The following is a 17,494-nucleotide window of genomic DNA, read 5'->3' as shown; positions in this document are numbered from 1 at the left end:
CATGAAAAATGAATAATTGAAATTTAATATATACATAAACCCTAAACTTAAAATTGGCACAAGGAGAACTCATTGTCACAAAACCTAAACCGGACAAACTAGACAAACAAGATGACTTTAAGGTGACCTGTATGCTCACGGTCACTCCGAATATTGATTATGGAGAGTTTTTGTTGCCTCCTTTGAAGGTTGGAGGCATTAATATAAAAAATGGCATGGATGCAACCCTAATCTAATCAAGAGCACAATATACTTTTGGTGCATCACAACTTAGATGTTATGCACATTGAGAAAAATGTATTTGAGAGAGTGATTGGCACAATGATGAGCATTGATGGTAAGACAAAGGATTCTTTAAATCTCCGCCTTGATCTTCGCGAAATGGGTATAAGGGAAATATATCATCCAAAAGTAAGAGAAGATGGTAAGCTTGATTTTCTCCCAGGTGACTATACGTTGTCAGATGATGATAATAGAGTTTTATGTAAATGGTTATTTGAATTACAAGTTCTAGATGGATACTCTGGAAATTTATCTCAATGTGTGGCTGCTGGAGAACGTAGTATTTCTCGTTATTTGCATCGAGTTGAAACTAAGTTTAATCAAAGGGATAGAAATGATGATGGAGGTCAATCGTTATCTGATACATCTCAATTACCTATTTTTTCAACACCAGGTAAATCTTTTGGGAAAGATGTACTTGAAGAGATGATTATCGAACTCCTTGAGGCTGCCAAGTTTTATGTCCTACAAAATTGTGATGAATGTCTACCTTTTATTCAGTAAGAAATCTCTCATACCATATGAACTTTCAACATTTGATCTTTTACTACTTATATTTAGTATTACAATATTTTAATATATTAATTTAACTAACTTCTTGTTATATGTGCAGAGAACATAAGAATATTCGAATGCATTCTGGTGTTAGAAATATGAAGGAGTCACATAGACTTCAATTTTCAAATTGGTTTCATGGGAGGGTATGTATAATATTTATGTGAAAACTGTTGATTATTAGATATATAGTTTCTACAATATTTTTCTTTCCATATATACAGATCAAACAACTATACTATGGTAACAAAGTTGATAAGCAAATGCTTTCGTTGGCTTTCGGTCTGGAAAGGCGAGTAAAATATTATCCTGGTAACTATATTAGTGGGTTTAGGTTTCATGCATTACAACATGTGAGAATAAAAAAACACAAAATTGTGGAGTTATGGTTAAGGGGGAGAATTAGATTGATAGTGTGCCTTGGTATGGAGTATTAAAAGACGTGGTTGAGCTTCGTTACATAGAAGGCAATAGAGTTGTATTGTTCAATTTTGAGTGGTATGACATTGTGCGAAAAGGAACAGGCTATAAGATAGATCGTTATGGAATAATTAGTATTAATACAACTCGCAAGTTGAATACTAAAGAGGCCATTTGTGCTGGCAAACCAAGCAACCCAAGCTTTTTATGTGAGAGAGATAAAAAATAAGGCTTGCAGTTATGTGGTGGAAACAAAGCCTAGAAATGTTTATGAGATGCCTAATGTTGATGATAATGATGAGCCATACCAAGAAGAAGAGGCGCATGGGGGTATTCAAGCCAACCAAAATGATGATGAAGATGATGAAATTGTGGGATAAGCTCTCATTGTGATTGTGTGTGTGTGTGTGTGTTTTTTTTTTTTTTTTTTTGGACTGAAAATTTAGTTGTGGAAGTGATGTGGTTATACTTGGTTCAATGTCCATGACAAATGTTATGATTTAACAAGGGCATGCAAATTATTTCTTTATCATAGAATACCATATTAAGTTATACACCTTTTTGCTCAATGGTTTTATTTTTAATTTTATGGTCCAATTTTCTCCATATGTATTCTAAGCTATATGATTAAATTAAGCATCAAATTTATTTCAAGAATATTCAAACGACACATGTGACCTTTAGTAAATAATTGATTCCAACAAAACCATATGCCTTAAAATTTATTCTAACAAAGAAAAATTTTTGTCGGAAAAAATATGATTACATCCGACAACAACTAATCACCCTCGAAAATATAAAAGCAATACCGAGAGGACTTTTTTCTCTCAAAAATATGAAAACATTACCGAGAGGACTTTTTTTCCCTCGATAATACTAAATCAATTTCGTCAACATGAGTAAACCTTCGGAAATAACCATTCTATTTCCGATAAGAACTTTACTCGTCGTTAATACAACTGGCGCCAATTCTTCTCGCCAAACAAAAGTACAATTCCAACGAAACTTGAGACTTTTTCCGAGGACATCATGTGCGTTGGTAATAAAAATTTGTTTCATGCCATGTTACCGACGACTCATATTTTATGGTCACAAAATGTGCTTTTTACGACTGTTTTTTTAGGCCCTCGGAAAATCTTCGTTGGTAATGACTACTTTTTTTGTAGTAGGTACCCATTCTTACAAACAGTGAGGAATCAGCATTACTTTGAACAAATCCAGCTTTCTCTAGTACTGAATTGAGCTTGGCATACGTTGAAGGAATGAAGTGTGTCTCATGGGTTTAGGGTTAGCTTATAGGGTCAGCTACCATGGGTAGTATCTCTGGGGTAAGCTTAAGGCCATATTGTTGTAAATCAGCTTTTCCTTAATTTAAGAGAAGTGATTGATTAGTGTAAAGTAGATAAAGCTTTTCCTTGATCTAAGGAAGATGACTGATTGTGTTAAGTAGGTGAGCCCTAGTTGGCTGTGAAAAACAACCTTCTTTTCTTCCTTCTAGTTAGCTGCTTGCAGCAACTAACTACCCAGACATCTCCTCCCTTTCATGTCTCCTATATACCTTGTCACTTGTACATTTGAATATAATAAAACACATTGAATCTCAAATCTAGAAAATCTACATGGTATCAGAGTCAAGGGACAGGCCCGTATTGCCACATGATTGGGTGGGTCCCCATTGGCCCCGCTCGATTGGATGAGTCCCGACATGGCTCCACGTAGGCCAAAGATGCCATGTGATTGGGTGGGTCCCCATTTGGCCCTGTTCGATCGGTGAGCCCCAACATGGCTCCACGTGGTTGCCGATGTCTGGATCTCCATGTGTGACCCATAAAATGGGGTCTCACATGCAGGGAAATGTTGGAAACATCTATCCCACATCGACCAGGAGGGAAGGAGAAAAGCCATTTAAATAGGATTACCCCACTCTAACTAACACCGAGGCCTTTTGTGATAAAACCTTACAGCTGAGGATTGTGCAGGTGGTTAAGTAGGGACAATATCGGTGTTGTTGGAGTGGGCCCTCGGCTCGTTGACTTGAAAAATTCTACAGTATTGGAAATCTTGTAAACTTGGTCCTTATTGGAATGGAGGATAACTATTTCAGTGGTAGTCTCCCTGAAGAAATTGGGAGGCTTCAGAAGTTGGAAAAAATATCTTTGGGCGACAACAATCTTTCTGGGCCAATGTCGTCGTCCCTAGGTAACTTGACTTCATTGATAGAACTCTATCTAATCATCAATAGATTTGTGGGAAATATACCACCAAGTCTAGGAGACTGCCAACATCCACTAGAGCTTGACCTTTCTGATAATAATCTAACAGGCACCATACCTAAAGAGGTCTTTGGGCTTTCATCCCTTTCAATTTATTTGAGAATGTATGACAATCATTTGACTGGTTCGTTGCCGTCTGAAGTTGGTCTTTTGGTAAATCTAGTAGAGCTAGATTTATCTGGAAACAATTTATCAGCTGAAAATCCCACAAGCCTTGGCATTTGTATTATGTTGGTGCGCTTGAATTTGGAAAGTAATGAGTTTCAAAGAATAATTCCTCAATCTCTTAAAAGTTTAAAAAGCCTGGAAGATATGGATCTTTCACGTAATAACTTATCCGGGCAAATTCCTGAATTTCTAAGCAAGTTTAAATTTCTTACACATCTTAACCCTTCATATAACAATTTTGAGGGTAAAATAACTGAAGCCGGAATCTTTTCAAATGTACCTGATCTCTCAATTCTTGGAAATCCTAAGCTCTGTGCTGGCAACTCAAAATTACATTTACCTGCATGCCCCAACATAAAGCCTCATCCATCTTGAGGACTACTTGCCCGAAATGTAGTCATCCTTGTAACTTGTGCACTTGCCTTCTTAATTGCTATGTTTGGCTTCATTGTTGCCTGCTCAATGCTTAAAAAGCGAAAAGGTCTACCTACAACTTCACGTCTTTATAAGGATTGGAAATTAGAAGCCTCTTACTCAAAACTTGTTGAATCAACTAACTGGGTTCTCTAGGGAAATCTGATTGGTTCAAGAAATTTTGGTTCTGTTTATAAAGGAGTACTCCCCAGTGATGGAACTCTAGTTGCAATAAAGGTATTAAACCTTCTTCAACAACGAGCATCCAAGAGTTTTATGGATAAATGCAAAGCTTTGAGAAGCATAAGGCACATTAATCTTCTCAAGATCATAATTGCATGCTCAAGCATTGACAATCAGGGCCAAGATTTCAAAAGTCTAGTTTTTGAGTATATGGTGAATGGAAGCCTAGATGCCTGGTTGCATCTAAGAGATGATGAGCAATCTCGAAGCAAGGGATTAAGCCTTATCCAAAAACTCAATATTGCAATTGACATTGCTTCTGCATTGGATTATATCCACCATCGTTGTGGAACTTTAATTGTTCATTGTGATATGAAGCCAAGGAATGTTCTTCTTGACGAAGATATGGTGGCTCACGTTGGTGACTTTGGTTTAGCAAGGTTCATCTTGGAGAAGTCTGATGATCCCTCTTAAAATCAAACCATGTTAATCGGGTTAAAGGGTTCGAAGGCTACATTCCTCCAGGTATGAGTTTCTATCACTTCCAATGTTTTCTTTTCCTAATAACTTATCACTAGGCCAAATTAAGTCTTAATGTATGTATTGAATGGCAGAGTATGGCATAGGAGGCCAAGTTTCCATCTTTGGAGATATTTACAGCTTTGGACTATTGTTGCTAGAAATATTCACATGAAGACAACCTACAAATGACATGTTCAAAGGTGGTCTAAGCATTCACTAGTTCGCAACCATGGCGATGCCTGACCATGCCATGGACATAGTTGACCCTTCATTGCTGATTGAATGTGAAGATGGACATGGTGATCAAATCCCAGTTCATGCAAGAAGGTTGGAGGAATGCTCGGTTTTGATGATGCAAATTGGACTCTCATGCTCTGCGATATCACTGTCAGAGCGAATGCTTATGGATGTTGTTGTCAACAAATTGAAGAAAATTGGAGAATCATATCTCAATTTAAGAGGTAGAGGCTAGAAATATTAATGTGAGTCCCATTCTCCTAGACACCATGGTGCAAGAAAATTATGGTCAACCACTGTTCGATCTTAATCCAACAGTGGAGGACTTAAGATCGAATGGTGGGTGACCACAATTTTCTTTGACCACAAGGTCTAGGATAACGGGACTGATAAATGTGAGCTTAAGTTTGTTGCATAATTAGTTTCGTCTCGCGTTTGCGTGCAAGAAATCATTTGAATAAGGATATTTTATCTATCAAATTTGTGTGACATCTTGTAAGGTTGAACTCATCATTTTATATAGTAGAATAAGGAAAGAATGTTTCATTTGCTTTCTAGCTTAGTTGATCTTATTAGTCTCAATCATATTGTTAATGGTTAATTTTCAATTAGGTCTATGACTCTGTTATCTTTACTCCGAGTTCACTAATGCAATTCCCCCACCATGTCATTTGAATGTCTCACAAATAACACAAAAATCTCTACTGTTACTTGGTATCAATTTTACCCTCAATCAGTCATGTGGTGTCATTAATCCGCGTGCTATAATATAGTTCGAGGAAAAAAATGTTTTAATATTCATGAACCAAACATAGTGTTAATCTAAAAATATTTAAATTCTGATATGTAATTAAAAATCATACAAATACTATGTATTTATAAAGTTTAAGTGAAATTTGATTCAAATAATTTAAATTTTTTTTAAAATTATTTTAGATGTTAGATTTAATTTTGAGTCGTCAAATCCTTTTTTTTTTTTTTTTTTTTTTTTAACCATTAGAATTGATCTCATTTGATTACAGCCGTTAGATTATAAATAAAAGACAAAAAGATGTTTAAATATGACAGTTTGGTGTGTCCAGAATAGTTTAAGTCAAACTTAAATCTTAGGGGGAATTTAGCCTAAAGATATATTTTCTTCTCAAAACTTATTTTAGCCTAGTGGTTGGAGATGGTTTAGGGGGGTTTTAAAGCTTATATTTTAAGTTTTATCCCGTGGGTTGGAGATGGTCTAATCAGGAGGGCTATTATTAGTTTAAATTGTCTTTGCCTAGAATGATACTTAAGAATACTAGATCATATTATTAAGGGCTGGTTTGATATCACTGTGCTTTGAAAAAAAAAAAAAAAAAAACTGATTCTGTCGTGTTGTGAGAATAAGCAGCTATGAAATAAAGTAGCAGAGTGTTTGGTAAACTTTTTTTGTAAATGTGCTTTTGAAAAGAAAAAAAAAAGCAATAATATAGTATTTGATAAACTTTTATGTAAAACAAATGTGGAAAAAAGTTGGTTTTTCAAAGCTGGACTTTGCAGTTTTGTGTTTTTGGCTTTTTTCACCCAAAACTGTGAAAAAAGCTAAAGCTGAATGTTTACCAAACACAAAAAAGCTCCCAACTTTTTTTAATAACCACTTTTTTCAGAATTACCTCAGTACTAAATTAGGGCGAAGTGGTTGGCGGAGGCTGTTATTGGTTAATTAGTTTGTAAATTGGATATTCCAACCAATTTCCCTTTTAAGTTTTTTAGAATAAATCTGGGGATATGATATCTATACATCCTATTTTACTTCTCACACACCTTTTTAATTTTTGACCGTCGGATCGGATGAATTCAAGAAGATCAACAGACAGAAATTATCAAAGAGTTTGTGAGAAGTAAAATAGAGTGTGTGGATAACATCCTTAATCTGAAGAAATATTCCATCTTTTTGGTACACACAAACAAACAAATCAGAAAAAAGTTTTAGAGAGAGAGGAAGGGAGAGGGAGATAGTTACCAAAAAAAGCTCAAATGATGGTGGTGAAGATTTTGTTGGGATGAGATGAGATGAGATAGTCAAACTTAAGCAGCTCAGAGGGAGGCCAAAGCAAATCAAACGTGCTGTAATTTGCATTGGAAAACCCAACCCAACCGAACCAAACCCAACCTCCTGACAAGAAGTCGGAATCCGAGGTTCCTGTCTTTTGATTATTTGCTGGTTTTGTTGTAACTTGCAATTTTATCTCAAATTCAAAGTAGAAACCCAGCAAGCAGTTCCGGGCACTTCTTCAGGTGAGTTTTTGGTTTTACTTTCTTTCTGTGTTCTTAAATTTTTACTGCAATTCTGGAATATGATGTTATGATTTATTTTTCTACTTTATAAATAATTTTGGGTGGTAAATAGAATTAAGCTGTTTTCTTGAATTAGGGCTTAACTGATCCATTTTTACTTGAACATAAATTATCATATGTAAAACGACCCATGAACAATTATTGACTTTTGTTTTTTTTAAGGGAAAATTATTGACTTAATATGTGCAGGAACTTGTAATTATTACTAGTATCCTTTTCTTAGCACAAACTGTAGGCATCAAATTTTGGAAATATCATTTTGTACAAGCGTTCTTTTGTTATTCGTTGCAGAAATTTTCGTGCTTACAATTCATATTTGAATTGTAAATTGTTTAGATGCCATTGTTTTCAGGGTTTGGTTAGTCTGATACGTTAAGCAAGCTTATTGGAAATTCGATTCTTATCAGAGCCTTGGATTGAAAATGAGAGCGATTGCTCAATCTATTCACCAATGTAGATTGTCTTTGCGGCATCAAGCATGTCATTACTCAAGTGGTTTTGTGACAAGGCAGAAGCCGTTGGTAAACACCTGTGCTGGCGTTGCTCATCAATTTGCTAAAAATGGCGAGTTTGATATACTTCCACCCCCCACGCTTATGGTCTCAAGAGCTCTGTCAATTGATGCAGCTCAAGTTACTAATGGAGGTACTTCTTCTATTTTGGGTAGTCTTAGTTTGTAAAGAAGCATTCGAGTCTAAGTTTTGATGGTTTTGAGTTCAATAGCAGATGTAAAAAAAGCGGGGCCACTTGTTGAGTATGAACGAAGAATTGCTGCAGGGGAACTTGTTGACGGTGATGCCTACCAGGTACGGAAAACAACTCAGTGGGTGTATTCTTTATCAGTTTCATATGTATAAATGAGGAAATGGTAAGAATGAAAACTGTTTGGTATCTTCCTTCATTCAAAATTTGAAGTGCTAAATGGCGCAGTGACGGTGCATGCAAACCTTGGAAGTCAGCTTCATGTTTTCACATACTGTTTGTTTGTTTTGGTTGAACAGATAATGTTTGTTACTGGACACTATTTAGAGGGAAATTATCCCGTAATTTGGTTCAGAAGATTTAAACTTTCGGTCTTATTTAGTAAATCATGTGTTAAATGTGGGGTGCTCTGGTTGGATAACAGCTGAAAGAACTGTACTATTGCTTAAGACAATTAATATGCGTTCTCTATTTATTTTTCTTTCTTTTTTAAACGACTAATTTTTGCAGGTAGGCACCTTAGGAGAACTCCAAAGGCTTTATGATGAACTTGTTCAATCAGCTGATGCCTGCCGGTTGGATAGATATTCAACTTCTGCAAAATCCGGAAGGTACTCTTTGAAACTTGTTTAATTTCACCACTTGTGATCCAAATTCAAATTGTAGGCTGGTACGCCTATCATTAGCTTCGTGGTGAACTTTTTCTTTTCCTACTTCTAATTTGTTCCATCTAGAAGTATTTACCAATCATTCATCCTTTTGTCCGTACACAGGAGTAGGTGGTTGTGGTCTCGTTTCATCCCACAATCTTCAACCTCACCTGTCAAAGGTCTTTATCTATATGGAGGAGTGGGAACCGGTAAAACCATGTTGATGGACTTGTTTTTTTATCAGCTGTAAGTTTAAATGAATGTTCTTTTTATTATATTATTGTTTAATTTTCTAGATATTGTCACTCTGTTGTTCATAATCGTTGAGGAACAGTCCTTGTAAATACAATGGATCTTGGTGGTTATCAAAATTTATTTATTTCTGTTCTTGAATGTCAACTTTTCCAACTTTTCCTCCATCACATATTGCCATATTTATCTCCTAATACTTTGATTTTCATTTCTCAGACAATGCAGTTGGAGGAAAAAGAGGATTCATTTTCATGACTTTATGCTGAATGTACATAAAACATTGCGAGTAAGATGCAATTCTTGATAAAAAAAACTTCATTTGTCATATGTGAGAAATATCTTCTTATGCGAACGTAGGCTGTGTTTGGTAAAGTTTTAGGGTTACATTGTTTAACTCCCATTGTGAGAAATGTATCATGTAGTGCAGTAGATATCTGAACAGGTTGTCTTACAGTACTTTTGAAAAGAGAGATTTTATTTCAAAATAAGAGCTGTGCATTTACAGTACAACTGGTTTTCATACTTCCGGATTAGGAACACATTTTTTTCAGTCAGTTAATTTTCATCTGCACATTCGAACTAACTGTTCATTTCATTCTGGACATTTGTTGCTTTGGTACTGGTTCTTATAAAACTACCCATTAAGGTTAGTGTGGATGTTGTATATTTTCTCAGAAGCACCAGGGTGTAGAAGATCCGCTTGAAGTTGTTGCAGGAGAGATATCGGACGAGGCAGTCTTGTTGTGTCTGGATGAATTCATGGTAGAATACTAGTATGTGAAAATATGATTGGAAATCATATCGTACTACTTGTTCTTTTGTTGTACTGATTATCCTGTGGTCTTTTGTAGGTGACTGATGTTGCTGATGCATTAATATTAAATCGTCTGTTTAGACATCTCTTCGATAACGGTATTGTAAGTAGTTTACTTTTATTTACTCTCTTGTGCTCATGGCCTTTTATACACTGAATCTATGCAGTTTCCAATGAAATTCATACAATTTTTTTTGTTTTGATTTTGATTTTTAACTTTTTGTGCGAGGCAAGTTTAGATCCTTGTTTCCACCTCCAATCGTGCTCCAGATAAGCTGTATGAAGGTGGACTGCAGAGGGATCTTTTTCTGCCGTTCATTGCGACCTTGAAGGTATGTATCTGGATGTGATCTCATCTGCTCGTTATTAGATTGGTTCAAACCAGTGATTTTAAAATGCGCTTGGCACAAAACAAGTTAAAATGTAGCCAAACCACTTGTGGAGTGACCAAATCTTTAACTGGGTTTTGTTTGGTGCTAGAAAATTTGTTTGTGTACACATCGTGTGCATAACTTTTTATCATGCTTTCCTTATCTGTTATTTAGTTTGCACTTCATAACAACGGGATATTTTGGCTGTAGGAAAGATGTGTAGTTCATGAAATTGGTTCTGCAGTAGACTACCGGAAACTGACTTCGGTGAGATATCAAGTCCATTAAGATTATTCCACATGTTCAGGTGATATTACCTAATGTTTATAAATATTGAATCTCATGATTGCACCTTAACTACAGGCGGAGCAGGGTTTCTACTTTGTTGGCAAAGATTTGTCGGGATTTCTTGAGCAAAAATTTCAAGAATTGATTGGGGAACACGAAGCTGTTCCACAAGAAGCAGAAGTAGTAATGGGAAGGACATTAAAGGTACTTTCTTGGTTGCCTTTGAGGCATGTGCTGAGAAATATTATGTAGTCATGTTGATTTTTGGATCTGACTATATGTTTTTTTAATTCCTATAAGGTTCCACTAGGTGCTAACGGATGTGCGTATTTTCCTTTTGAGGAACTCTGTGACAGACCATTGGGAGCTGCAGATTATTTGGGATTGTGCAGTAAGTAAAGCCTAGCAGATTCGATCATTTCATGCATATTAGGATATTAAATTTAATTTCAGATAGCGATATATGACATCGTTGTGTTGAGTCTTGGGAATGGATTCAAATTAATATTTAGTACTGTTGCGGTCCTACACTAAGAATAGGAGCTGCAAAACATAAAACTGGATGTCGAACATTGGATCATACTTCCCTGTATTCTTTTTTTAATTAAACCCTCTTCTCATCTTATTCTTGACTACTACTTGCGCAGTTTCAAAATTCATGTGTCTTTTATCCGCCTATTCCTATATGTGACAAATGAATGATAGATATCGATCTTTGTCAACCCTTATAGATTTTATTTTTACTTGGATGCACAAAGATTGAAATCGTATTTCCTTAGAACTATTGGCTCTTCTTTAGTAGTAGGAGCTGCCAAACACCCTATTATGCAAATTTCGTATTTCAAGAATCAAGAATAAGTTCTCTTAAAGGTTTTGCATTTTCCTTTTACAGAGAACTACCATACCTTGGCATTGGAGGGCGTCCCAGTTTTCGGACTCCACAATAGGGCAGCTGCATACCGGTTTGTCACTCTAGTTGATGTATGTTCTCTGTTTCTTCATAAATAGGTTGGCCATTTTAGTTACAACTTTTGGAATTCGGTCAGTTCATGCTCCAAATTGACACGGAAGGGAACACATCTCCTCTGTAAAATCTTTTTCAATACCTCCTCCTCTTTTTCCTGCTAATTCCCAAACACATCAACATTCCGCTTTTCTGAAATATTAGGGAATAAGATTTGTTCATATCTTTGGTTGTCCTCCATAGGATACTGCTGTAACTTCATTTGGGTTATAGCTTAATCACCATTCCTTTCTCCCCCATCATGATTTGTAGCATTCGAAATAGATAAGCTATATTAAATTATGCTATTCACTAATGTGGCCACAGGTGATGTACGAGAACAAGGCCAGGCTTTTGTGTACAGCTGAGGGAACTCCCTTTGAACTCTTTGAAAAGATAGTGACAATCGCTGATGCCCAACAAATTGCACCTAGAACCTCTTCAAGGTCAAGGAAAAATGATGTTGCAGGGCTGTGCGTGGATAATGAATTGGGTTTTGCCAAAGACCGCACCATTAGTAGGTATGTTCCTCTGCAGAATCGATAATAGCAATGACTTTGGAACTTGGATTCTATCTTTGTACCTGTCTCATTTGTCTATTATTGCTCATTGGTGCGTCCTTTCTAGTACTACATGACAACTTTTCCAATTTTCTTGAAAATATGCACGCTTTGATTGGATGAAATTCCCGAGGTTAGTATCAAATCAATTCTGTTGATTTGGATTTAAGGGCGGGAAAGAAAATGTGGCGTGCATTATGTTTAGAAAATTTGGGTCATCAAAAGGTCTTGTTCTCCTTCACCTCTTTTAGGCATGCATTGTCTTATCCCAACCTTTTACAACTGGAACCAGAATATCTCATTTAGAATCTTGTCCTACTTTCACCATTTACAACCCCTAAAACGAAATAAGTGTAACTGAAAATAAGTGACTTAAGGTTTCTGGGATTGAATTGGGAAGGGAATGGAAAAAAACTTGAAGAATAAGTCTATTTTGACATGACGTAGTTTTGGTTGTATGAAGTTGTCAATCTGGTTGTTCTGGATCTCGCTATATTACAACTTTTGCTTTTTTGATCAAAATATTGCAACTTTGCTAGTATTGACTGTGAAACCACTGCGGAGTGCAGATTAACAGAGATGAATAGCAAAGAATATTTGGAGCACCATGCCGAAACATTGGCTGAGAAGAATTCACAGGAAGGTGTGAATCTCAATAAGATGGTGCAAGTATGATGCCATAAACAGATCCAGCTTACTCCAGGTCATCAGAATAATTTCTTTTTTATTTTTTATTTATATATATATGACAAACGATATTATACTAAGGGGCTTAGCCTCACAATGGGCTAGCAATAATGTGGTTCAAATCCACCTTTGGTGAGAATCGAATACAAGACATCTCACTTACAAATAAAGAAGAATTACTTGAATGATAGTGTGAAAGAGTTGATAACTTTTCGTTTTCTTCAATGAATGAGCAAGGCTTTCAACTATTTATCTTTTTTAGACGAAACGATAGTGGTTTTATTAGCAACTCAAGAAAATGTACAATCTTCAAACAGCCCATCTTGGATTAAATCCGAAGGATCCTCAAACAAAAATAACCCTAAAATAAAAACAAGGCCAGCATTGCCAATCTAATACCCGCTATATATGCGGATCTTTTAGTGTGAAAAGTACAAGAACATAAGTAGCACTTCAAAGTCAAAAGAACTTTAATCCTCACTAGAAATTCAATCATTTTATAATCCGTCACGTAAGAGACTTTGCGCATAAAATCGCCAGCAAAAACAACATGGGAACACTCTGCATACAAGCAGCGCCATCTCTAAAGAGGAATTGCAGAAGAAACAAATAATGGCCGCTACGATAGGGTCGCTGCGCAAAAAACCGCCAACGAAGCTACCAATTGCATCATGATTAACTACATCAACACCACCATGAGACATGAGCAAAAGACACAAGCCTAAAAGGGCAAATTTAACACGCACAAAAGCTAAATTAAAAAACCCACCTCACAAAAATTCAGTCACATCTTTTGCCAAACTAAGAGAAAGGATTCTAAGAGAAGGATTGGATTGGAAAAGGACAAAAAACGTTAAGGAGAATGTTGACGACCTTGTTAGGATCTTCTTCTTTAACCTTTACATTTCTCCTTATTGTGCATGTTTCAAACCGTTTATTTTCTAAATTACTTACTCTTTAAAGATTATCTCTGAAAAAAGATTTACTAAATTTGAAATCATCAGTCGTTCAACAGTTATCTATTGATAGAAGATGAATCATAATGTTTTCAGTTGAACACTGAAATTTGTTTAAAAAAAATCACAGCACCTGAACCTTTCCTGCATGAATCTCTTGCAGGCAAAGTTTCTCAAGTGCAAAAGTCAAAGCCATAGAGTCGTACAGATCTCATCCTCTATTAGTCAGACTCACATGCCAAAGTCATTTGGATTTTTTTACCCATCTGCTCTGCACGCTGTCATTAAATCCCATAAACTGAATATCCTTCATCTGGCGTAGTTAGTTGAATGGGTTAATTGCATGTAAGGAACAAAATGGGCACCTTTATTAGAGGTAAATTCCTACCCTAAAATAGTTCTTCACGGATTTAGGGAAAATTTATTTATGATCGAAACCGTTGATATTATAAAATATTAAGTAAAATAATGTAATCAACCCATCCACATTAGCTATAAATCAACTGACTAAACGACTTTAATTTTAATTGATTTTTTAAAGAGATAATTTTACATAATTTTTAATAAGGAAGGTTTCAAATATAAGAAGAAAGTCCCTGAATGAGTCAAACTATTTGTGTACGAATTTCCCCGCACTTATGTGGAGCCTAGTATCTCGCAAAGACGAAAAATGTGAAGCAAGAGATGTAGAAATGGAACTTAAACGATAAAATGAGATTTAAAAAAAATAAAAAATGTTACTTGAAATTCTTTCTCTATATGGCTATTTCAGGGTGCCAGTTTTTTTTTTTTTTTTTTAGTACAACAATATATTTTACACTAAGGAGAGATGGAGTTCGGCTAAGCTACATAATAGGCAATCTAATTTGGTATTGAATTCGCTATCTACAAGATTTGAACCTAAGACCTTGTAAACACGAAAAAATTCCCGAAATAAGAAACAAGAATACGTGCACAAAATATATTTTGTATTAATGATTTTGGGGTTACAATCTCTTTGTAATTTGATCCTCTAATTCTATCTTCGTAGGGTATAGGTTTGTGGATGAGCTGTTGATCCAAAGGGCCGTCGGGGCTTGATCTAAGGATGAACAGTTGATGAATGGGTCTTCAAGGGGCGTTGGGCTTGATCTTGAAGAATGGGTGTATGAGTTTGTTGATTCTTTTGTTAATCCAAAGGGCCGTTGGGGCTTGATCTTAGGATGAACAGATGATGAACGATGAACGCTTTCTTCAAGGGCCTTCAGGGCTTGATCTTGAAGGTTGAGGGAAGTTTCTTCAAGGGCTGTCGAGGCTTGATCTTGAAGGGGGATTTTACGAAGAACAAAGAGGGTTTTACTAATCTTTCGGGGTTTGCTTGAGAGCTTTTGGAGTTTCAAAGCTTCAAGGTTTTGGTGTGATGTAAATTCCTTTTCTTTTCTCTTGATGGAGAAGGCTATTTATAGGCCAAGAGAGTGAATCACCACCATCCATTTTTTTGGTGAAGTGAGTGGAGTTGGTAGGTGAAGTAAATGTGTAATGTAGGTGAAATGAATGTGTGATGTAAGTGAAATGAATAAATGTTGTAATTTTAATACATTGGTTAACATTTATTTCACTGAAATTTCGGTGTCTACAAATGCCCCCACTTCAAGGCGCGTCGTATACACATGCTTGTCACGTGTAGAAGATGCGTTTTGACGTCCCTTAATGTAGATGTCAACCCAAGGGCCGTCGAGGCTTGATCTTGAATTGGGCTGGAAATTTCTTCAAGGGCCGTCGGGGCTTGAACTTGAATTCGACTGGAAGATTTTCTGGTTTCCTCCAATCGTTGATTTTCCACAGGCTTAATCTTGAACTGGGTTGGAGGGTTTTTTTTGTCTCCTCCGAAGGTCTGAACTTACTCTTCTTATCTGGAGTTGAATTTGATTCAAGGGTGGTGAACACTTGATTTTGAATCGGACTTGTGATTTCTTCAAGGGCCATCGAGGCTTGATCTTGAGTGAAAATAGGACCATGAGCGGTTTCAGGATTCAGACGCATGGCAGGCAAGCACGAGGTGGAGGTGATGAACTGTTTCTTTGTTCAATCTTTCCAATTCATATTGAAGAGGGTTAGGGGATGAATCAGCATGTGCAGTTGTTGCGTTTGCTGACGATCCACAAGATTGATGTTTCATTGTCACTCATCCTAGCTGTTCTCCAGGCGAATGTGGTATCTTCTCTGGAAGTGTATCAACCATTGAAGATGACTACTCGAGAGCAACGCTAGGTAAGCAACCAGGGAATAGATTCTAGGCAGTCGGTTCCAGATCGGAAGACTGATTCCAAGTGCCGGCTGATTGTTCTCTTTCTCTTTGCCCTGCGGGTAAGAACAAGGACAAAGGAAAGGACATGGAGAAAGCATGATATGAGATACTTTTTCTTTTTGAAGAAGTATTGACAATTTAACGGCGTCGCGCGGTGAGGCTTTGCTCTTTGGCGACGGTGCCAGCGGGGGGTTGTTGAGGCTTCTCGAGCTCTTTGATTAGAACAATGATGTCGAGCTTGGATTTGACTTAAACTCCTCTGTCTAGATGGTTCTGCAGGGGAAGGCGTCGCGCTCCAGCAATTTGTTCCAGCTCATTGTACCGCATTCTTCTCTGCTTGTTTCTTTTACATAGTCGAGGTGGTGTGCAACCCTTTGCCTTTAAATGGTCTTTTAGGGCATCACTTCTGAGCAATTCATCCATGCTTGGCAGCTTCAATGTAAAGAGCCGACACTCCATCACCTGTCCTGAAGTATACGCTGAGGGAATTCGAGACTCACCAATAGTTGAAGATGAGCACTCGAGAGCAACGCTAGGTAAGCAACTAGGCAAAGGTTCTGGGCAATCAGTTCCAGATCGGAAGTTTGATTTCGGGTTCCGACTGATTGCTTTCTTTCTCCTTGTCTTGGAGGCAAGAGCAAGGGCAAAGGAAAAGACAGGGAAAAAGCATGATATGAGATACCTTTGCTTTCGCCCTTGATGATATGAGATACTTTTGCTTTTGAAGAAGCAGCGAATGAATCAGCATAAATATTGCGCTTGTCTCCACATGCTTCGATCAACCGTTTCCTCCTGCCTCATATGTACTCCAGGCATCTGGTATTTTCTTTGGGGGTACATCAATAGTTGAAGATGAGTACTTTAGAACAGGGCTGGATAAGCAATCAGGGAAGGGATTCCAGGCAGTCGGCTCCAAACGGGAAGCTTGATTCCAAGTGCCGACTGATCTCTCTCTCTCTCTTTGTCTTTCAGGGAAGAACAAGAACAAAGGAAATGACGGGGGAAAGGCATACTATGAGATACTCTTGCTTTCAGCCCTAATGATATGGGATACGTTTACTCTCGAAGACTTGGTTGAATGGGTGTTCTCAAGGGAAGAAGAAAACTGAGCATATTGAGAGGTTTGGTTGTAGCTACATTCTTGGCCGAGAAGAAGAATCATGCGTTTTTGGATGTATGCCTTGCTATGAATGTTGACATATATAGGGATTTTAATGGCAAGTAGTAGTGCGGGTGCGGCTTTGTCACCCACGCTTGTCGGCAAAAGTGTGGTGGTTAGGATAATGACCTTCACGCGTTTTCAGTTTTGTCAGAGATCTTTGACAAAGTTGCATGCGTTATCTGAAAAGCTGAGATTGCGTCTGAACCCTCTTGACGAACTTTACGCAGGAAAATCCGGCTTTTAAGATTTGAAGAGTGGCGTCTCTTCGATTTTTTTTTTTTTTTTTTTTTTTTTTTTAATTGGTGGTTGTGTTGCCTCTCCTTTTAGAGAGGTATCGATCACATCCAACGTGCACACTTTGAAGATTACCTGCTTGT

At 37.0% G+C, this 17,494-nt stretch overlaps 2 protein-coding genes across 5 annotated transcripts; both read left to right on the top strand.

The window, feature by feature from the left end:
* Window positions 1-321: 321 nt before the first annotated feature.
* On the top strand, window positions 322-4,769 carry LOC137737326 (probable LRR receptor-like serine/threonine-protein kinase At3g47570). Its single transcript, XM_068476773.1, has 5 exons — window positions 322-782; window positions 896-983; window positions 1,062-1,129; window positions 3,308-3,974; window positions 4,269-4,769. Exons 1-5 carry the CDS (start codon window positions 322-324, stop codon window positions 4,767-4,769), a joined length of 1,785 nt encoding a protein of 594 aa, XP_068332874.1.
* Window positions 4,770-6,991: 2,222 nt separating this feature from the next.
* On the top strand, window positions 6,992-12,729 carry LOC137737072 (uncharacterized). Of its 4 annotated transcripts, none has more exons than XM_068476429.1 (15): window positions 6,992-7,325; window positions 7,793-8,030; window positions 8,109-8,191; window positions 8,598-8,698; window positions 8,861-8,983; window positions 9,206-9,275; window positions 9,665-9,751; window positions 9,841-9,906; window positions 10,043-10,135; window positions 10,385-10,441; window positions 10,538-10,666; window positions 10,763-10,853; window positions 11,355-11,443; window positions 11,793-11,986; window positions 12,595-12,729. In XM_068476429.1, exons 2-15 carry the CDS (start codon window positions 7,808-7,810, stop codon window positions 12,698-12,700), a joined length of 1,512 nt encoding a protein of 503 aa, XP_068332530.1. In that variant the 5' UTR covers window positions 6,992-7,325; window positions 7,793-7,807; the 3' UTR covers window positions 12,701-12,729. The 4 variants fall into 4 exon arrangements, with proteins under 4 accessions (XP_068332530.1, XP_068332528.1, XP_068332529.1 ...); XM_068476427.1 differs by having other exon boundaries at window positions 7,738-8,030; XM_068476428.1 differs by having other exon boundaries at window positions 7,722-8,030.
* Window positions 12,730-17,494: the final 4,765 nt, after the last annotated feature.

This window comes from Pyrus communis, chromosome 6, assembly GCF_963583255.1.
Source record: "Pyrus communis chromosome 6, drPyrComm1.1, whole genome shotgun sequence".
Classification (NCBI taxonomy): domain Eukaryota; kingdom Viridiplantae; phylum Streptophyta; class Magnoliopsida; order Rosales; family Rosaceae; genus Pyrus; species Pyrus communis.
This window is presented reverse-complemented; position numbering and strand designations above follow the sequence as displayed.